The sequence below is a fragment of the Lissotriton vulgaris genome, chromosome 1_1 (assembly GCF_964263255.1).
Source record: "Lissotriton vulgaris chromosome 1_1, aLisVul1.2, whole genome shotgun sequence".
Classification (NCBI taxonomy): Eukaryota; Metazoa; Chordata; class Amphibia; order Caudata; family Salamandridae; genus Lissotriton; species Lissotriton vulgaris.
In genome coordinates, this window is record NC_141685.1 from 1,753,874,722 (window position 1) to 1,753,897,916 (window position 23,195).

Here is a 23,195-nt window from a genome sequence, read left to right on the forward strand (position 1 = left end):
TATGAATGTAATAAGTTGATTTTTTTAGACATGATCTTGGTCGGGGAGATGAGGGAGGGGTGGGTGGGAATGCATTTATTATGTAAAAACTGTTAATAAAAAGTTTTGTTTTTTTAAATGAAAGGCCCAAGTCTTGAAGGGATGGAGGGGGATGTTTGTCTTGCATGTTGTGTTGGGCCCTTCTCTGACACACTCTTACCCTTAGAGTCTTGGGGATTAACGCTGAGTAAATGTTGCAGTCTTCACTTCGGTGGTCTACCGGCAGGCAGAGGTTGCAGACCAGGTGTTATCTTTTTGGGCAAACATATGAGGGCAGTTCCTGCAAAACTGAAAAGGAGTCTTCTTCGTCACCATATGCAGGAAGCCCCCTGCACGCGCATTCTCTGGGACAGTCGAAAAGAACCTTGAACTTCGAGAACCGTTCTCTGGTACCTTCTTAGAGGTTTCCTTCCTTCTGTAGACTTTCGGTGAACATTTTTCTTCCAATTGTTGGAGCTCCTTCTGCAAACATCCATACCCATTGGCGTAAAAAAAATCGTCCCAAGAGGACACCAAATGGTGGTCATTTGATGCCCATCAACAATAAAAAAACAAAAAGAGTAAAAGTTTTTAAGACCCAACCACTAGATGGTGGAATAATGCACAGCACGTGAATTCAGAAAAGATTCACACTGCAAAACAAGATGAATAAGTGTCTTGAAAATTCATAAGCAGGTTCTAAACTCATATCCTTGGTGATAAATTACATCAGGTCAGACTCTGAAAGGGATGGTTTCATCTGAAAAGATGTCTGTGGAGGCCAAGTACAAAATCTATGCACCCACAATTCACAGATATTGGTTCCCTTATGGTGTCACTAAAACACATTTGACTACTCTTGCCGAATTTCTGACCAGTGATGGCTATACTGATCAGCTTTCCTGCAGCTTATTTGTTCACATGCACCAGTGGAGGCCTGCCACAGGCTCTACACTTGAGACTCCTAAAAAGAAAGTGCTCCTTTGATATTCTTTTTCTTAAATTCCTTCCTTTGGACCTTTCGGTCTTACATTCTAGGCTGCAGTTGTAACTAAAATAGGGGAGGTGCGCGTCGATGTGGCCATCATACGTCAAGACCTGCGTAATGCCATGGGCAGAATCACCAAGGCTGAGAACTGCATATCCATAGTGGAAGATGACGTGGCCAACCTAAATGCGCTGGAATCCAGTCTCCTCTCGAGCACAGTAGATCTTCACTGTCACACAGAAGATGCTGAAAACTGCTCCAGATGTAACAAACTGTGCTTGGTCACGTCCAGAGGGTGTGGAGCTGCCGCAAACAGTGGAATTCCTTGAAACTTGGATCGAATCCTGGATGCCTTCAGATCCACTGTCCCCCTAGTTTGCAGTTGAAAGGGAACACAGGGCCTTGAAACATAAGCCACCCATGGGGCTCTGCAAAGACCAAGTATCACTCGCATCCTCAATTTCAAGGACAGAGACTACATCCAGAGAGCAACCCACTCCCGCCCAGTCCTCAAACGCCACAATACCTACATACTCTTCTTTACAGACTAAACCAGAGAGGTGTAACTGCAGCGCCGTTCCTATGCGGCTCCCAAACAAAAGTTCCAGGTACTCAACCTTTCCTACAGGCTGCTGTTTCCGTCACAACTCCGAGTCGTACATGCAGGAAATTTCCACTTCTGGGCTTCCCCCGAGCCAGCTTGGACAAGACTACCACCCCCCCTTCACCAACCCTCCCCTGCAGAAAAGACATTGCACTCACTCTCATATTGGTTGCGCTGCAGCCAGAGCAGAATGACTCTCTCCCTCTCATCGGGGGAGGAGACCATTGCCACCCCCTTCAGTCCGGCCTGGTCTACCACTACGGGGACCATTGAGCCAAACCGGGAGGGTGCCTCTGTATGGTGACTCTCCTGCGGAGCATGTGGATGACACAACTTATTTTAGAGGCCTATGATAGGACCTGCTCAATCCTCTGGTGCCACATAGCAACTGGGTTCAATACTTGCAACCCGCCGAGTGTTACATTTCCTAATGGTTGCATTCGATTTTTCACCAAGGAGGCGTTAACCACTCCATTCCCGGTTTCAAACTGTTTTGTGCTTATGTTATGAGTTTATGGACGACAGATGCTTCTGGGGTGGAGGGGTTGTCGGGGGGATGGGTTTGCATACTGTTATGGCTTGATTATTGTCTTTTTATGCCTTGTTGTTCTGCACCACACTAAGACATGTACTTGATCTGTAATTTCAACAGCACACTTTGGGTGCCTTTTCAATCAGCATGGGTATGGAGCGACTGCTCTGGATGACTTGCCCTGCTAAGTTGGATGCTCCTGGCCCCCTCTGCTGGTGTGAAATGTCCCAAAAACATGGGGCCTGTACAGGTACTGTCCTGGAATGTTAATAGGCTGCTGGACCACGTGAAGCGAGCCACAGTCTTGTGATCTTCCCTGCCACCCTGATGCTTCAGGAAACACATTTGATGAGGTATTACTGTCCATTCCTGCATTCCTAGGGTTACAACAGAGTCTTCGACTAGGGTTTGTAAGGGGTTCCCGTGGAGTGGTGATCCTGCGTTATTGTTCTTTCCCCATGTTTGCTACTCAGGACGTGAGACACCCCCAGGGTCGTTACCTTACTCTTATGGAGACTGCTGAGGGATGTACTGTTAATCTTGTATGTGATTATGCTCCTCCCACGACCCTGGATGCCCTTCTTGGAGATCTACTTGGAATGTTATTGGCCCTCCTAGGGAGACTTACAGTGGTTGGGGGCTATTTCAATGCAGGTCCTGTCCCAGACATGGATGCAACAGGTGCACCATCTGTCTCTTGCTGGAATGTTGCTTGTCGTCTATCAAACTGGACCTCTGCTCTCGGTCTTTGCGACGCCTGGAGAGTGTGGCACCCTCTTCATCACCCACACCTCTGTAGCACATCATACCCACTCCTGTATTGACCTTATTTTTCTGCCAGCCATTGACTTGCTGCGCGGTAACCCAGTTCCAGACCCTTTAACATGAAATCTCAGAAAACTCTTCTCCTCTACCTTGGGTCCGCAACAGATGACCCTCGCCAAATGTGGCGTCTCAAGGCCTGGTACCTCCACGACAAGACCAACAAGCTGGCACTAGAGGGCAAACTGAAAGGCTATTTTCAAACCAACGAGGTGACTGTCCACTTGCCCCTCATTGGGCAGCAAGCATTAGGGGCTACGCTAAGGGCGGCATTCGAGAGCTTGAGCATGCTGCTCCCAACACAACTCAACTGGAGGCTTGTACCTTTCACTTTGAGGCATGCCTTGTTGTGGACCCCCAGGGAGACGTACCTTGGCAACTGGACCTAGTGCGCAAGGAGAGCCTCCTCCTGTCGCTTGAGGCTGCAAAACAAATATGGAGCGCCTCAACAGCTATGGGCGAGGAAAACAAATGATAAGATTCTGTATTGCCTCACAGGTAAATAGAGTCATACCTGAAATAACTGATGACCATGGTACTACGAGTTGTACCCTTCTGGATATTGCACAAACATTAGCAGATTAATCTAGCCACCTTTATATGGAAGCCCTCAGATTGGAGGCTGAGCCTGTTTCTCACTTCCTACACAAAATGCCACTACCCCGGCAGCCCCACTCCGAAACATAGATGCTGGATCAGCTGTTATCAGCCCAAAAAGTCGGAGAGGCCATTTCTGGCTTGGCCTCCGGGCAGATCCTGGTCCCGACGGGTTTCACACAGAATACTTCACTGCTTTTTGTGAATCCCTTACACCTCGACTTCTCGCTTTCTACACAGAGGTGTAAAAGAATGGTGCCTTCCTCTCCTGAAATTGACACTGCTACCATTGCAGTAATTCCAAAGAGGCAGCCCCGTCAGGGGCCTGCACAGCTTATCGTCCAATCTCCCTTATCAATGAGGAGGTCAAGAACTTTGACACAATCCTAGCCACCCGGATCAAACAAGTAATCCACGCATTTATACAGCCTTCTCAATGTGGCTACTCTCTGGCTAGGAGCACGGCACATAGCCAATGGAGGCTTCACTTTGCTTTAGTCCATCGTCCTCTGCTCCCACCCCAACTAGGTTAATACTCATTGACCCTGAGAAAACATTTGCCTCGGTGGATTGGGCCTACTTGGACTGGGTGCTGTTGAGTGCCACGCTTTCTTGACTACTACTGTATGCTTTACTCCAACCCCACCGCACGAGTCCAGATCAACGGTGTGATCTCCAAGGTCTTCCCTATCAGGCTGCCCCCGGTCTCCCCTCCCCTGTTAGCAATTTAGCGACTCGCCCTCCTCCTCCACAGTGACGAACAGGTGCGGGGGTGGTGTTGGGCTGGGGGACACAAGAACCACATCCCACTCTACACGAATGATGTCCTTCTCTTCCTAGCGGATCCGGCATCAAGTGGCCCCGGTGCCTCCGGATCCTACGGCTATTTGGGGAAGCCTCAGGCCTTCATGTTAACCCGGATAAATCGGTCCTAGCACCTCTGGACCCAAATCAAGATTGTGTGTCCTGGCAAACTAACATCCCTGTGTGAACCTTAAGCTTCCGTTACCTGGGCTAAGTGTTGCGCATCACCCTGAGCTCACCTGGCAAAAAGCTAAGGAGGACCTCAAGACATGGCAATTCAACCGCTAAATGTGGTGGGTAGGATTACTCTTTATAATAATGATGGTGCTGCTGAGGTTCCTCTATGTGTTGCAGAATCTCCCAATACACCTGCATCGTTGATAGTTATGGGAACATCATTCCTCTGGCACAACACCAGGCCACAATTGGCCGTGTCCACTGCCAGTGTGCCCCGTATGAAGGAAGTCTGCTGATGGCTAACCTTTACCTCTACTACATATCCTCGCAACTGCTGGTGGTCAACGAATGGCTTAGTGGGGTTTGGTCTGACCCTGTCTACAAGGTGGAGCTGGTGTCCCTAGGGTTTCCACAGATTATGGCCATGTTGCATGGCTCCTCAGACCCTGTCATTATCCCTGTGGTAACCTGGGTGGTTTCCCTCACCTGGAGAGCTGCGCTTCATAATACTAACTGGGATATCAAGCCCACACCTCAAACTACTTTATGGCGTGGCACATGGAGGTGACAACGCTGGGAAGGATTTGGGGAATGGGATCTTATTGCCATAACGCCATTGAGCGACGTATTGTCTGGGGCCCACATATTTTCCTTTCAAGAGCCCCAAGGCACCTAAGCACTCACCTCCTCAAAATGAAAAAATATCTCTAATGACGGCATGCACTCCACACCCACACACCACTAAACAGCCATCTCCTTGAATTCAACCCTTTGGATGCTAAACTCCTCATGGGCAATTTGGGCAGGGGAGGCATATCTCTGATATATTGTACTCTAGTCCTTTACCGGAAGGCTAGACCACCTCAGGTTGTGTTGGGCCCCCTCGAGGATGACGGCTGGCAAGATGCTCAAATGCCACTGCGATTCATAACAATTTTCTCCAGGCTGCATCTCGTTCAGACCTATTACCTCTACTGTGCCAGGTTATATCAAGCAGGCCTTCTTTCTGTCCTCGCTGTCCACACACCCCTGCTGACTTCCATGTGTATTGTTGCCCGGAGATTCAGAGATTTTGATTGTGGTGAGGGAACCAATGGACCTGCTGGGGTGGGAGGTTCATCTCTCGCCTTTTATGCTGCTGTTGGGGGTCCTGCAGGCTTCTGGGTGTTCAAGGGCAGACAGGGCGATCCTGAGAACACCCACCATGGTGATTAATTGGGACATTGCAGTTCGATGGAAAAACCCTGCTCCCCCTAAGATGTTACAGTAGAGGTGGGGGGTGGATTGGTGTGCGCAACAAGAGTGACCTGTGTACAAAGCCAGAGGGTGCCCCTTGAAGCATGATCAAATATGAGGGAAATGTTATTACAACTTAGATATGGAGGAGGAGGAAGCAGACATGATGCAACTTATTACACAGAGACACGAAGGAGATGGACTTAATACCCTAGAACCCACAAACGGTTGAGAGACAGGAGACATATTTAACGCATGGGAGGGAATGGGAGAGGGGATTCAGGAAGGAGAATGGCTATAATGTAAACTCGCTTTCCTTACCATTTATGATTGTCACCTATTGGACCACACTGAAGCTATGTGAGATAAACCTGCCACTTATTGTGTTGTTTTTTCAAAAAATAAATAAAAACAGTAAAAAAAAAAAAAAAAAAAAAAAAAAAAAATATATATATATATATATATATATATATATATATATATATATATATATATATATATATATATATATATATATATATATATATATATATATATATATATATATATATATATATATATATATATATATATATATATATATATATATATATATATATATATATATATATATATATATATATATATATATATATATATATATATATATATATATATATATATATATATATATATATATATATATATATATATATATATATATATATATATATATATATATATATATATATATATATATATATATATATATATATATATATATATATATATATATATATATATATATATATATATATATATATATATATATATATGGGAAATGGTTGGGACAGATGGAGTAGAGTCTCCTGTATTACCAAGTATGTGGTAATAGCTTATATCCATGTACTACCTTTATAGTGCTTTATGAACCTGTCATGTGCTGTCCCTCATTTGTACCCATTTGTGTCAAACCCAAGTGTTTTGTTATATTAAAACTCAAACTTCGTTATCAAAAAAAAAGGTTGCGAACGAACATCACACCACCAAAGCCTGAATAATTAACAAAGATCATGGCATGGGTGAGAAACCACTTGCATACCATTTTCTGGTAGAATGGTAAAATTAAATGCAATGAATTTTGCAGCTTACTCTTATAGTGAATTTTCTGCAATTTGTTTTAATATATAGACCAAATGTTGATAGCATGGTATTTGAAGAACTGTGTATACCAATATATATTTATACTTTCCAAAGGCTGTACTGAGTAAACTGTTCAGTCAGGCTGAGTATATCCCAACAGGGAATGTTATAAGCTGAGCTTTTTTTTATCATCACAAACAAACCCTTGATGACCTCCATGTTTTAAAAAAATCATCCCGTTGTTTTCTTCATACGACAGGTTTGCAAGAGTTCACATTTCTGGGTACACTTTTAGCAAAACCAAACTATAAAAGTACTGCAATCATTACACTCAAATATACTCATAACTTTGGTAATAAAATCTGTAACTGAGCATCTTTTTACATACTTCACACTCACCTTGATTAGCTATAACTTCACTCATTCCACTGCCACTCACTGTCTGGAGGAAGGCAAAATAACTGCGCCGCAACATTTGCTTTTCTAAGGCAGCAGATTGGTCATTTTCTTCTGCAGGACGGAGTAACACTTCAAAGATGGCTTGAAGAAGCGGCATAAATACTTGTTGCAAAAATGGTGAAACTTGGGTCTGGAAAAAATGCATTTGGTACAACATAAAGGCATTAAAAGCAGACTAAGTAGGTTCAAAAGCAGTGCATGATGGGAACGCAAGCTATAGTTGTTTCATTAAAGTGTTCCATTACATATTTCAGTGGTGTATGGGTTTTTGTCACTTTATCCAATCTCCCAATATATATATATATATATATATATATATATATATATATATATATATATATATATATATATATATATATATATATATATATATATATATATATATATATATATATATAATTCTGTATTTGAAAAGCGCCCAGCTACCCGTAGGTTTCCCGGCGCTGGCAGGAAGATTAAGCAAGCTATTGCCCAGGGTCACATGGTGCTGGGCAGACCCCTGCCACCGGTGCGGGGGATCAAACCGTGATCCCCAGCATCCAGCGATATAGATATATATATATATATATATATATATATATATATATACTAGAGTTTGACAGTAAGTGGCCTCAGGGATTGAACAACAAAGAAGACATGCATACTTTTCTGTAAGGTCATAACATTGCCCATATTGTTCAAAGTAACTTTGGTTATCGATCAGTTGTTCTGACATATTTTATAATAACATTTATATATTGGCATTTCCACACAGTGAGTCAGTACCTTTTCCTTACCTCATCTTGATTATTGTTTTTATAATATACTGGTTTTTAGCAATAAGGTAATTTTTGAATAATTTTATCAATTTTAATATTTTACCCAGATGGAGTATCTCATTATTGATGAATTATAATACATGCTTGCTATGAATTTTGTATATTGTATTTTATAATATTAATCAAGGTTTTATTATATTTAATGTTGCACTGCACTTCTTTATGCCTATTTGCACACTACTGTTTTTTGCACCGTCTTATTAGTCCTTATTATAGGAATTGTTTGCACTAAGCACTTTCACGGAGTACTTTGGTTGCCTGGATTTATCCAGTTATATTTATAATACACAAGCGCAGCGCAGTAATGTAATGTTACATTGTACCGTTGATACAATATGGATTTATCCAGATAGAAATTTATTGTATCTAAACAACTAGTTTTGTAAAAAACGCTATAATTTATGAAATTAATAATGTGTGTGCAATACACAAGCATTTAGAAGAATTTTTTTTAAATAAATATTTTAAATAGCGATTATAGCATGTATTGGTGTCAGGTATAGAAGAAATACTATGCACATCATGTCAATATAGTCTTTTTACACTGCCATTTGACCTTGTGAATGCTATTGTAATGCAACCCAGGTGTGCACTTTCACCACATGTATATAAAGAAAAAAATGGTGCAGTTTAAGCTGAATGTGATCAAGGGCCGCATAGCCCGAAACGCGTCGTCGTGAGGGGTGACAAATAAAGTATTTCTTGCCTGAAAAACTTTGCTGCAGAGGCCTGAGTTTCCTTCTTCGCCAGGGGCTCTTCTGGAAGTGGTTGGAATTGTACCGAATATATATCTATCTATATCTATATCTCTCTATCTCTATATATATATATATATATATATATATATATATATATATATATATATATATATATATATTACCTACTGGCGATAGCCAGTAGGTATATATAGTTAGGATTTTTTTCCTATGGGATTTTTGAAAATTCTATGTCGAATAACTTTGGCGTTTAAGGACAGAATTGGCTGAAATTTTCAGGAAAATGGAACATTTTGTTTCTGAGCAGCCCCTGAAAATTTGGGGGGGTTTCGTCAAGGGGGGGCCGAGAAAAAAGGGGGGTCCCAAAACGTGTTTTTCCCATGCAATTTTCCATAGGGCGGTTGGCCTCACTTTTAGCCTGAACGGCTGAATGGATTTACACCAAACTTGGCAAAATTGTAGGGACTGGTAGCCCGATGTGCCTTTGCTATGTCTCAAGATATAGGCTCCAGTGGTTTTTACAAAAATTAACTTTGAAAAATATATATTGGGCTACATTGGGCTATATATATGTTGGAGCCCAAATGTAGCCCAATGTAGCCCAATGTAGCCCAAAGATGGCCACCAGAGACAAAAAAAACAAATGTAGCCCAAATATCAGCCAGATGTAGCCCAACTATAGCCCAATGACAGAATGTCCCAGAGTGTTCTAAAGAACAACTAGAGTGCTAACAGTCCTATTTATTACAAAGGTATGGCACACCTGAAGCCATCTTGATTGGAATAAAGTGGTAACTCTTAAAACATTTAATTTAAAAAGGAACAAAATGAGGGGGTTCATTTTGCCATAGAAAGTATGATTAGCGAATATATGACGAAATCCTGCATGTACTATTAGGACGCAAATTAAAATAACGAAAACTTTTAGAACGAATATGCCTTTAGCATACACTAAACAACTAAACTACCCTAAACCCTAAAACACTACCCCCAGCATGACCCTACACTACACAAACAGTACAACACTACCCTAAACCCTAAAACACTACCCCCAGCATGACCCTACACTACACAAACACTACAACACTACCCTAAACCCTAAAACACTACCCCCAGCATGACCCTACACTACGCAAACACTACAACACTACCCAAAACCCTAAAACACTACACCCCAGCATGACCCTACACTACCCAAACACTACAACACTACCCTAAACCCTAAAACCCTACCCCCAGCATGACCCTACACTACACAAACACTACAACACAACCCTAAAACACTACCCCCAGCATGACCCTACACTACGCAAACACTACAACACAACCCTAAACCCTAAAACACTACCCCCAGCATGACCCTACACTACGCAAACACTACAACACTACCGTAAACCCTAAAACACTACCCCCAGCATGACCCTACGCTACGCAAACACTACAACACTACCCAAAACCCTAAAACACTACCCCCCAGCATGACCCTACACTACGCAAACACTACAACACTACCCTAAACCCTAAAACACTACCCCCAGCATGACCCTACGCTACGCAAACACTACAACACTACCCTAAACCCTAAAACACTACCCCCAGCATGACCCTACACTACGCAAACACTACAACACTACCCTAAACCCTAAAACACTACCCCCAGCATGACCCTACACTACGCAAACACTACAACACTACCCAAAACCCTAAAACACTACCCCCAGCATGACCCTACACTACGCAAACATTACAACACTACCCAAAACCCTAAAACACTACCCCCAGCATGACCCTACACTACGCAAACACTACAACACTACCCAAAACCCTAAAACACTACCCCCCAGCATGACCCTACACTACGCAAACACTACAACACTACCCAAAACCCTAAAACACAACCCCCAGCATGACCCTACACTACGCAAACACTACAACACTACCCAAAACCCTAAAACACTACCCCCAGCATGACCCTACACTACGCAAACACTACAACACTACCCAAACCCCTAAAACACTACACCCCAGCATGACCCTACACTACGCAAACACTACAACACTACCCAAAACCCTAAAACACTACCCCCAGCATGACCCTACACTACGCAAACACTACAACACTACCCAAAACCCTAAAACACTACCCCCAGCATGACCCTACACTACGCAAACACTATAACACTACCCTAAACCCTAAAATACTACACCCCAGCATGACCCTACACTACGCAAACACTACAACACTACCCAAAACCCTAAAACACTACCCCCAGCATGACCCTACACTACGCAAACACTACAACACTATCCTAAACCCTAAAACACTACGCCCAGCATGACCCTACACTACGCAAACACTACAACACTACCCTAAACCCTAAAACACTAGCCCCAGCATGACCCTACACTACGCAAACACTACAACACAACCCTAAACCCTAAAACACTACCCCCAGCATGACCCTACACTACGCAAACACTACAACACTACCCTAAACCCTAAAACACTACCCCCAGCATGACCCTACACTACGCAAACACTACAACACAACCCTAAACCCTAAAACACTACCCCCAGCATGACCCTACACTAAACAACCACCACAACTCTACACTACACTAACACAACACTACACTACACAACACTACACTACACTACACAATCACTAACCCACGAAAAAATTAACACAAACCCACTTACCTCTCTCGTCATCGTGGTTTTCACAACGCAAATGCATTTACCATACATGCCTTTAAAACGTAATTCTTTGTAAAGGCATGCGCGATAAATGCACATGCGTTTTGAAACAATGCGGGATAATGGTATGCGAGGTCAATGACCTTGCGGGATAATGGTATGCGGACTGAAAGTCTGCGGGATAAAAAATGCGGGAAAATGGCTGCAAACCATGATTAGCAGCAGACTTCCCTGGTGAGCACTAGCTTTACTACAGTGATCTAATGAGCAACTAGAGTGCTAACATTCAGAATTTATGGCAAATGTGTGACACATCTGAATGCCTTCTTGGTAGAACCAAAGTAAACAAGCATTGAAAATGCAATAGATCTCGCCCTCGTTTAAGTTAAAGCCATTCTGTTTGTAATGAGGTGGCTTTTTAGCTTTGCTTTTATTAGTGTTTTTAAAACTTTCATGTAAATAACATGCATATGTATGCATATATGTATATGTATGCATGCATTTATATTTATATAGATATGCAGATTATATATGTTTATATATGTATATTACCTACTGGCGATAGCCAGTGGGTATATATAGTTAGGATTTTTTCTCTATGGGATTTCTGAAAATTCTATGTCTAATAACTTTGGCGTTTGTGGACAGAATTGGCTGAAATTTTCAGGAAAATGGCACATTTTATTTCTGAGCAGCCCCTGAAAATTTGGGGGGGGGTTCGTCAAGGGGGGCCGAGAAAAAAGGGGGGTCCCAAAACGCGTTTTTCCCATTCATTTTTCCATAGGGCGGTTGGACTCACTTTTAGCTCGAACGGCTGAATAGATTTACATGAAACTTGACAAAATTGTAGATATGGTTTGCCCGACGTGCCTTTGCTATGTCTCAATATATGTGCTCCAGTGGATTTTGAGAAATGAACGTTTAAAAAAATATATATATCTGTGACAGCGGTCCGGTTAGCGCCCCGGTTCGCGTACCTGACGCGTAACGGAACTTCGCGAAGCGAAGCTGATTGGCTCTCCGGTGTCTGTCAACATTCTAAACAGTCCGGAGCGGCCGCCATCTTGTCTCTCGGTACGATCGAGAGACAAGATATGGTGAAAAACGAAGGGGGAAATGAAGGAAAGGGGGCAAGGTAGACCACTCCTGACCCCCTAGGATTGATGAGGGGGATATTAAAGTGCCCCGTTGGGCAAAAAATAATTAAATTTTTTTTTTTGCGATTTTACGCCATAGAGGCGCGTCCCGGTACGCGAACCGGGCAGCTCACCGGGCAGCTCACCGGGCAGCTCACCGGGCAGCTAACCGGCAGCGTAGCTGTCAACATTGTAAACAGTCCGGAGCGGACGCCATCTTGTCTCTCGGTAGGTTCGAGAGACAAGATGTGGTGAAAAAAGAAGGGGGAGATGAAGGAAAGGGGGCAAGGTAAACCCCTCCTGACCCCCTAGGATTGATGAGGGGGATATTAAAGTCCCCCGCGATTTTTCGCGGTAGAGGCGCTTCCCGGTACGCGAACCGGGCAGCTAACCGGCAGCGTAACGGGAGTCCGCCATCTTGTGTTTTTGGAGCGTCCGGTTCGCGTACCGGGTAGCGTCCCGGTAAGCGTAACAAGGGGAAAACCAAGAGAAACAGTAAAAAAAAAATTAAGGGAATAGATTTCCAGCAAACTTGGCAAAATTGTAGGGACTGTTTGTTTGATGTGCCTTTGCAAGGCCTCAAGATATGTGCACGTGTGGATTTTGTCTAATTAAGGTTAAAAAATATATATATATCTGTAAGCGTGCTCCGGCACGCTTACGTTACGGGTTTTGTTTGCGCTGCAGAGCCGATACGTCACGGTTATGCGACGCGCCATGAGGCGTCTCACGTGGCTACGTGATACGTCACGTAATAAAGAATATATTTTACAGCTATAGATATTAGCTTTTAAAAAACCAATGAAATTCACTGAAAAAACCATAGGTTATAGACCATATATAGTTAGGAATTTGCATTTACAAAACCTTGAAAATTCACTGAAAAAACCATAGGTTAGAGACCATATATAGTTAGCTGGACATTTTATTGACATAAAACCAATGAAATTCCATATATAGTTAGTTGCACTAACTATATATCGCGCACCCGCAATCCACTGCTGATGATGTCACATATTACATCATTCATGACATGGTCAGTGACATCACTGATGACATCACTGATGACATCTCAAATGACATCACTGATGACATCACTGATGACATCTCAAATGACATCACTGATGACATCATGACACACCAATACCAGTTACTACATACGCACTCACTGATTCCTACGTCTACACACACATTCACTCATTCACCCATACAATCACTCATACATACAGTCACTCATTATTACAACACTATCATATGCACTCATACACCTATGCAGACACTCACACACTGCCACTCATCCATGGAGTTACTCACACACCTAGTCAGTCCTGTAAAGAATCAATCACACTTCCATTTCCTCATCTATACAGTTAAACACAGAACACCATACTTCAGTGACATCACTGATGACATCACTGATGACATCTCAAATGACATCACTGATGACATCACTGATGACATCACTGATGACATCATGACACACCAATACCAGTTACTACATACGCACTCACTGATTCCTACGTCTACACACACATTCACTCATTCACCCATACAATCACTCATACATACAGTCACTCATTATTACAACACTATCATATGCACTCATACACCTAGTCAGTCCTGTGAAGAATCAATCACACTTCGATTTCCTCATCTATACAGTTAAACACAGAACACCATACTTTTCACACATATACTAACACATACTTACTCTCTTATACAATCACTGATACAAGTACACATTGATATGCACAGAGTCACACACCTCCCAGCCAGCCACACACACACTCAGTCTTCCATACATCCACTCATTCTTCAATATGTAAAACATATTTAAACTTTACAAAAACACACAGACACTAGATGATGTCATTTGAGATGTCATCAGTGATGTCATCAGTGATGTCATCAGTGATGTCATTTGAGATGTCATCAGTGATGTCATCAGTGATGTCACTGACCATGTCATGAATGATGTAATATGTGACATCATCAGCAGTGGATTGCGGGTGCGCGATATATAGTTAGTGCAACTAACTATATATGGAATTTCATTGGTTTTATGTCAATAAAATGTCCAGCTAACTATATATGGTCTCTAACCTATGGTTTTTTCAGTGAATATATATATATATATATATATATATATATATATATATATATATATATATATATATATATATATATATATATATATGAGGTACGTGTAGTTCCCAGTGCAGTACAGCGCAGCGCAGTAAGCCACACCGTCAGTCAGGAACAGGCAAGACCCAAACGTGGTGCAAATAGATTTATTAGATGTTAGCCCAGCACCAATCCGCCATGACGCGTTTCGGCTAGAGATAGCCTTGATCACATATATATATGGAAAATGCAACTTACCAGTATGCATCTGTTCATGGATGGAGTATACAAAAGTAAGAGATGACCATGTAATTGTATGTTAAGAAGGTAACCCTGCAGCTGTGACAGGCACCGGGGAAAGGGTGGGCGATATGAATGTCAGCAGCCCTACATGCCAAGAACAGATGCATACTGGTAAGTAGCATTTTCCGTTCGAGGTATGTGGGCTGCTGAATTCATAGCTTAGCATAGACTGTATAGCAGTTTCTCCTCTAGCGGTGATCGCCTGTACCAGCTGCAGTGGTTTTAAAAAGAGTTTTAAGGACAGCTTGGCCTACAGCAGCTTGTGCTTAGCTTGCACGTCAACACAGTAGTGTTTAGTGAAAGTGTGTATGGTAGACCATGTATCTGCCCTACATATGTCTTCTAAGGGAATATTTCCTAGGAAAGTCATGGATGCCCCATTTTGCACGTTGAGTGTGCTCTTGGGGGAACTGTTAAAGTGCGCTTTGCTTTTTGATAGCATATTTGAATGCATTTAACGATCCATCTGGCTATTCCTGTCTTGGAAATGGGATTACCTTTATGTTGTGGTGAAAAGGCAACAAATAGTTGCTTTGTCTTTCTGAATGATTTTGTTCTGTCAACGTAATATAGCAGAACTCTTTTGACGTCTAGTGTGTGTAGAGCTCTTTCAGCTACTGATTGCGGGTTTCGAAAGAAAACTGGCAATTCTATGGACTGATTGATGTGAAAAGTGGAGATAACTTTTGGCATATATTTAGGGTTTGTACGGAGTACTACTTTATTGTGGTGTATTTGCATGAAAGGTTCCTGAATGGTTAGTGCCTGTAGCTCACTCACTCGTCTGAGGGAGGTAATGGCAATTAAAAAAAGCCACCTTCCATGTCAAAAATTGTAGTTCACATGAATGAAGTGGTTCGAAGGGAGGTCCCACGAGTCTGGTAAGTACTATGTTCAGGTTCCAGACTGGAGAAGGTGGATGCTTTGAAGGGATAATTCTTTTAAGTCCTTCTATAAAAGATTTAATAGGTGGTATTCTAAACAGGGAGACATGTTGTCTGTTTTGAAGATACGCTGCTATAGCAGCAAGCTGTAGCCTTATGGATGAGTATGCTAGGTTACATCTCTGAAGATGTAGCAGGTAACAAATTAAGTTTTGGATGGAGGCATCAAATGGATTGATTTGATTGTTATTACAATAAATTGTAAATCCTTTCCCTTTAGCTGCGTAGCATGCTCTGGTAGTGGGACGCCTTGCTTCCTTGATAATGTTCATGCAGTCGGGAGGCAAGTTAAGATACCCGATCTAAGACCTCAGAAGCCAGATCGCTAGGTTCATCTGATTGGGATCTGGGTGCCTGATTTCTCCATGGTTCTGTGTTAGCAATTGTGGCGAAAGGCGCAGTCTTTGGTGGAGGACTATAGAGAGTTCCAGGAGTGTTGTGTACCATGGCTGTCTTGCCCATGTGGGAGCAACCAGGATCATTGTGAGTGACTGTTGCCTTAGTTTGCGTGCCACTAATGGAATCAGTGGGGTTGGTGGAAAAGCGTACGCAAATCTGCCTGACCAGTTCATCCATATTGCATTGCCATGTGACAACGGGTGTGGGAACCTGGCGGCAAAGGACGGGCATTTTGAGTTTTCGTTTGTGGCAAACATCTATTTCTGGATGTCCCCACTCTTGGAAGAATGGTTGAAGTACTTGAGGGTGAATTTACCATTTGTGTACTTGTTGACTGTGTCTGCTTAGTAGATCTGCTATCTGATTGTCTATTCCTGGGAGATGTTGCGCCAGGAGATAAATATTTTGTGGAATCGCCCATTTCCATATGCTTTGTGCTAGGTGAGATAGCTACAGAGTGTGTCCCTCCTTGTTTTTGGATGTAGTACCTGGCTGTCATGTTGTCCGTTCGGATTAACACAGCCTTGTATTTCTGAAAGGCTTTCGTCGCTAGAAATACTGCTAGTAACTGTAAGTGGTTTATATGTAGTGTCTTTTGTTTGACTGTCCAGAGACCTTGGATTGTGTATTGAAGGAGATGGGCTCCCCAACCTGTCAGTGATGCGTCCACTGTTAATACTACTTGTGGTACTGGCTTTTGGAACAGTCGCCCCTTGGAAAGGTTTTGTGGGTTCCACCACTGCAGAGAGCTATAAGTGCGACTGCCTACCAACACTAGGTCTTTTAATTGTCCTTGAGCTTGGTTCCACGGCCGTGCTAGGTAAGGGACGCATGCGAAGGCGAGAATGAGGTACGATGAATATGCAGGAGGCCATCATGCTTATAAGCTGCATGAACACTCGAGCTGGTAGGGAGTGCTGTGTCTGAAATTTTTGAATGAGAGATTGTATGTTGGCTATCCTGGCTGGATTTGGATATGCCTTCCCCACTGAGGTATCTACCGTCGCTCCCAGATATTGTTGTATGTGGGAGGGTTGCAGATGTGATTTTGGGTAATTAATGGAAAACCCTAGACTGTGCAGTAGCTGGATTGTCTGTGAGGTATGGCTGGCACACTGAGCATATGAATTGGCTTTTATGAGCCAATCGTCGAGGTAGGGGAACACATGGATGTGTTGCCGTCTGAGGTGTGCTGCTACTACTGCTAGGCATTTTGTAAAAACCCTTGGTGCTGTAGTTACCCCAAAGGGGAGAACTTTGAATTCATAGTGTTGACCTTCTATTGTGAGCCTGAGGTATCTCCTGTGAGCTGGATGTTTAGGGATGTGAAAGTATGCATCTTTGAGGTCTAATGTAGCAAGGAAGTCGCCTTGCTGGAGTAGTGGGAGCACTTGTTGTAAAGTGATCATATGGAAATGCTCTGATAGTATATATTGGTTCAGAGGTCTTATGTCCAATATTGGTCTGAGGGATCCGTCTTTTTTGGGAATGACGAAGTATAGAGAATATACTCCTGTCCCTTGATGTTGAAGAGGGACTGGCTCTATGGCACCCTTTTCTAGCATGGAGAGCACCTCTTGTTGTAACAGCGTGATGTGTTCTTTGGACATTTGTTGGACCTGCGATGGGCAAGCCCAGCACAAAGGGGGGTAGCTTGGCTTAAGTGTCAAGGCAAGTGAAGGTTGTCGTGTTAAGCCGGCTTTGACCCAATAATATCTCCTTGAACAACCACCAAAAAGAAGGACACCACACCACTGTTGTAGAAAAATACGATTCCTTTATGTAAAAAGTTCTCTGTTTGAATGGGGATCAGTTAGGAAAGTACATACTTATTTCTTTTGGCCACAATTTGCTGGGTTTTGATTCCGGGTTGAATACAGTAAATATATCAGGAACAAATATCATCAATAAATAGAATAAATATCAGGAATAAGTATCATCAATAAATAGAATAAATATCAGGAATAAATATCATCAATAAATAGAATAAATATCAGGAATAAGTATCATCAATAAATAGAATAAATATCACTTTTGTTCAGCAGAATAAATACTGGTTCATTTCAATAAACAAACACATGTTCATTCTGGTATCGCTGCCACCAATTAAATATGTCAGGAACATTGACTTGCAATACGTTTCAGGATAGAAAGATTACTCTTACAGTTTATGAAGACTTCACTGCTAACGAATACAGGCTTCTCTGGGCACAAGAGGGTGTTGGGACTCTTTGAGAATCACTCGGGGGATAAGCGCATATATCTACAAAGCAAGGAAACACAGTGAGCACTTCGTTTACACTCGGCTGCCACCGGATTGAGTTCTCTGTTTGCCAGTGGGGTCTAAGCACGCCTAGGGGCTTTGTTACCGCTAGCACTCAGGCGGCACCAGTTCAAAGTCTTTAGACTGACAAACGGGGCTGCCGAAGAGGTCACACAATCTTCGCGCTCAGTCAAGTAAATGCCGGTTCACAGTTCCTTTTTAACAGCGCTTCCCACCTGAAGAGACGGGCCCACCTCACATCGGCTGCAATCGAAAAGCGATTCAGTCAGGTTCAGCACTTTTCTCGCCAGCGACGGGTTCTCAGGGGCTCCACGGACCTCCCTCCGACTTCCTCAAACAGGGATGGTTCCCGCCCACAGCTACAGCCGCCGATTCACTGGGGAGGGGCAAAGACAGTAGTCCCGCCCAACGTAGGCCGGCCTTTCCCCGCCCCGGCGCACCACCTCACCTCAATCTGCGCAGGATGCACTCTACGCCTGTGGAGCTCGGAGACGTCCGAGCTCCTCGCTGGAGGCGTCGGTCACACAAGGGGCACAGAGGACGCTCGCGGTCGCGGCTAACCTGCTCTCGCCTCGCGACCCAAGTTCGTCGTAATTCACCACAGGGGGCGGGGGCGGGGAAGGCACACGAAAGCGGCCACAGTCTTTTGAGGGTGACGAGGCACTCGCTGGGCAGGCGCTGTAGGCGCGAGGTCACCGCACACACGGCTGACTGGAACGCCAGTCAGGATCCACGCCAGTGACTCTTGCTTGCTCTACTGCCCGCGCTACCAGCTGCCTCAGGGGGTCAACAGGGCAGGTGTCAATCTGGTGTCAAGTCTGGAATCTCCTTCTTCACCTAGATCTGGAACATCATTATCCTATCTAGTCTTCCGGTCATCTAAAATGGCCGCCAGGGACTGGACCTTATATAGCCAGTGCCCTGAGGTGCTGGCTCGTGCCAGTAGGTTCTAGAACCTTCTTTGGGCTAGGCCAATGACATGGCACTTCTGGGGTATTTGGGTCTCTAACAGCCACCATACTGGGGTTCTAGAGCAGCCATTTTGTGTACCTGAGGGAAATAAAGTAATTCCTGTCAGGAATGCGCGCCAAGTAAAAGAGCGCCAAAACCTTGAAAGGTCAAGGTTCATGGAGGCTCCAAGGGGAGTCACTCACATGAGGAAAATGGATGGCCACCATTTTGAGGTCATTCATACAGGTTGCCAATCCCAGTCTATAATGTCACAGGTTCCTTGTAAATAGGTGCCAAAAACCTTGTGAACAACTGGGCGTCAAGGAACATCTAGCCCCATGAAACAGCGCACAAAAGGTCCTGGTAGACAAAGAAAAGCGACAAATTTTGGGAGGTACAGGGGAACAAAAGAAATCATAGTGGTGAGGGGACTCTCAGAAGCAGACGGGTCTAACACGCATCCCCCCCAGCTGAAAGTGGGGACAGCTACCCAACCCCTTGGGAGTTCTCAACACTAAGGCGGAAATACCTGGAGAGACCGTCTGCATTGGCGTGGTCAACTCCGGGTCGGTGCTCCACCCGAAAGTCCATTCCCTGTAGGGAGATAGACCACCTCAACAGTTTGGGGTTTTCCCCCTTCATCTGCATGAGCCAGCGAAGGGGTCGGTGGTCTGTCTGAACCAGGAAGTGTGAACCAAACAAGTATGGTCGCAGCTTCTTCAGTGCCCAGACCACCGCAAAGGTTTCCCGCTCAATGGTACTCCACCTCTGTTCCCGGGGAAGCAGTCTCCGTGACAGAAAGACCACGGGTTGATCCAGACCCTCCTCATTGAGTTGCGATAACACCGCCCCAATGCCAATGTCGGATGCATCTGTCTGGACAATGAATTCCTTTGTGAAGTCTGGAGCCTTCAAGATGGGAGCGTTACACAATGCTTGTTTCAGAGTATCGAAGGCTCGCTGACAAGCCTCCGTCCAGATGACTCTCCTGGGTTGCTTCTTGGCCGTGAGTTCAGTAAGGGGTGCCACAATAGTGCCATACCCCTTCACAAACCGTCTGTAGTAGCCTGTGAGGCCCAGGAAGGCTCGGACCTCAGTCTGGGTCTTGGGGGGTTTCCAGGCCATGATTGCCACAATCTTCGCCTGAAGGGGCTGCACCTTTCCCCTGCCCACCAAGTGACCTAAGTACACTACCGACCCCTGTCCAATCTGACATTTGCTGGCCTTGATCGTCAAGCCAGCCCTTTCCAGGGTCTGGAGAACGGCCTGCAAGTGCTGCAAGTGATCCTCCCAACTGCTACTGAAGACAGCTATGTCATCTAAGTAGGCAGCAGAGAAGGACTCCATCCCGGTGAGGATCATGTTCACCAACCGCTGAAAAGTGGCACGAGCGTTCCTGAGCCCAAAGGGCATGACACAGAACTGGTAGTGTCCATCAGGTGTGGAGAAGGCTGACCTTTCCTTGGCTCCATCAGTCATGGGAATCTGCCAGTACCCTGCAGTGAGGTCAATGGTAGTGAGATATTGGGCAGCTCCCAACCGGTCAATCAGTTCATCCGCCCGTGGGATCGGATGAGCATCCGTTTTGGTTACCGAATTTAGTCCTCGGTAATCCACACAGAATCGTAATTCTGGTGTGGCGCCAGGTGGAGCAGCTTTGGGCACCAAAACCACCGGGCTAGACCAAGGGCTACTTGAAGGTTCAATGACCCCTAGCTCCAGCATCTTAGCTACTTCACTTCGAATGCTGGCCTTCACCTTGTTAGACAGCCGGTAAGACTTGGACTTCACAGGTGGGCTGTCTCCTGTGTCCACATCATGGGTACACAGGTGGGTCTTACCCGGGACAAGGGAGAACAGAGGAGCGAATGACCCCAGGACCTGGCGACATTCCTCCTGCTGCTCAGGAGTCAGGGATGGCAAGAGTTTCACTCCCTCCACCGACCCATCCTTTTCTTGAGAAGCAAAAAGGTCAGGGAGAGGCTCTGTGTCCTCTTCCTCTGATCCATCAGTCACCATAACCAACATGACTTCGGGCCTCTCGTAGTGGGGCTTGAGGCGGTTGGCATGTAACACCCGATGTGGGTGCCGAGGGGTCTTCACGTCCACCAAGTAGGTAGCCTTGCCCATCTTCTCCAACACCTCATAGGGGCCTGTCCAACGGTCCTGGAACGCACTCAGCTCTCCAGGCTCCATCACCCACACCTTCTGACCAGGCTCCAGCTCCACTGGGTGAGCATTGTGGTCATACCACGCTTTCAACACAGACTGGCTGGCTTCCAAGTTATCAGAAGCTTGCTTCCACAACTTAGCCATTTGGCTCCGGAAGGCCAGCATGTAGCTCACCACCTCCTGGGGAACTTTCCGAGGAGACTTTTCCCAGGAGTCCCTCACCAGGCATGTGAGGTCCACGTACAGGGTGCCCGTACAAAAGCTCAAAGGGGCTGAAACCCACTCCCTTCTGCGGCACTTCCCTGTAAGAAAAGAGCAAACAGGGTAGGAGGACGTCCCATTTCCTCCGCAGGCTTTCGGGTAGACTTCTGATCATACCCTTTAAGGTTTTGTTGAACCTTTCCACAAGGCCATTTGCCTGTGGGTGATAAGGAGTGGTAAACCTGTAGGTCACCCCACACTCCTTCCACATTGCCTGCATGTACGCTGACATGAAGTTGGTCCCCCTGTCAGACACAACTTCCTTGGGGAATCCCACTCGGGTAAAGAGCCCCATCAGGGCCTTCGCCACTACCGGTACAGTAATGGTTCTCAGAGGTATTGCCTCCGGATACCTTGTAGCATGATCCACCAGTACCAGGATGAACCTGTGACCGGAGGTTGTCAGCGGATCTAAGGGCCCAGCAATGTCGATGCCCACCCTTTCAAAGGGGGTGCCAACGATGGGAAGTGGTTCCAGGGGAGCCTTCAGCTTCATCCCTGTTTTCCCACTGGCTTGGCATGACGCACACGACCGACAGTATGTATCGGACGCCACCCTCATTCGAGGCCAATAAAAGTGGGGGACAAGCCGTGCAAAGGTCTTGTCCTGTCCCAGGTGTCCTGCCAAGATAATCTCGTGAGCCAACTCTAATAGGAAGGCTCGGTAACACTGTGGGACTACCAGGGCCCGTGACAGTCCGTGCACTGGCGCCCTGGGCTCACTGTAGAGGAGACCATCCTCCCAGTAAACACGATAGTTCCCAGACTCGTTACCTGCTGCCTGGGCTTCAGCCTGTTGCCTCAGACCCTCGAGGGTGGGACATTCCCTCTGCCCCTTGCTCAGTTCCTCCCTGGATGGTCCTCCCTCCACTCGCCACTCAGCGGGGATAGGCAGATCCTCCAACGGAACCATGTCCTCCTCCACGGACTCCAGGTCCATCTCCTCCGATGGCCTATCCGTCTCACGGGGCACGGACATCGAGGCAGGCTCTTCCTGTCCTCGAGATGCTCCCTCATCGGCAGCTGGGTA

The 23,195-nt window shown here is 45.0% G+C and overlaps 1 protein-coding gene across 1 annotated transcript in view; it reads right to left on the reverse strand.

Moving 5' to 3' along the window:
* Positions 1 to 23,195, reverse strand: part of XPOT (exportin for tRNA) — a 566,463-nt gene that overhangs the window by 149,488 nt on the left and 393,780 nt on the right. The window contains exon 19 of the mRNA XM_086919056.1: positions 7,300 to 7,489. Within this exon, the coding sequence (XP_086775182.1) occupies positions 7,300 to 7,489 (190 nt within the window). The remainder of the gene's footprint in view (positions 1 to 7,299; positions 7,490 to 23,195) is intronic.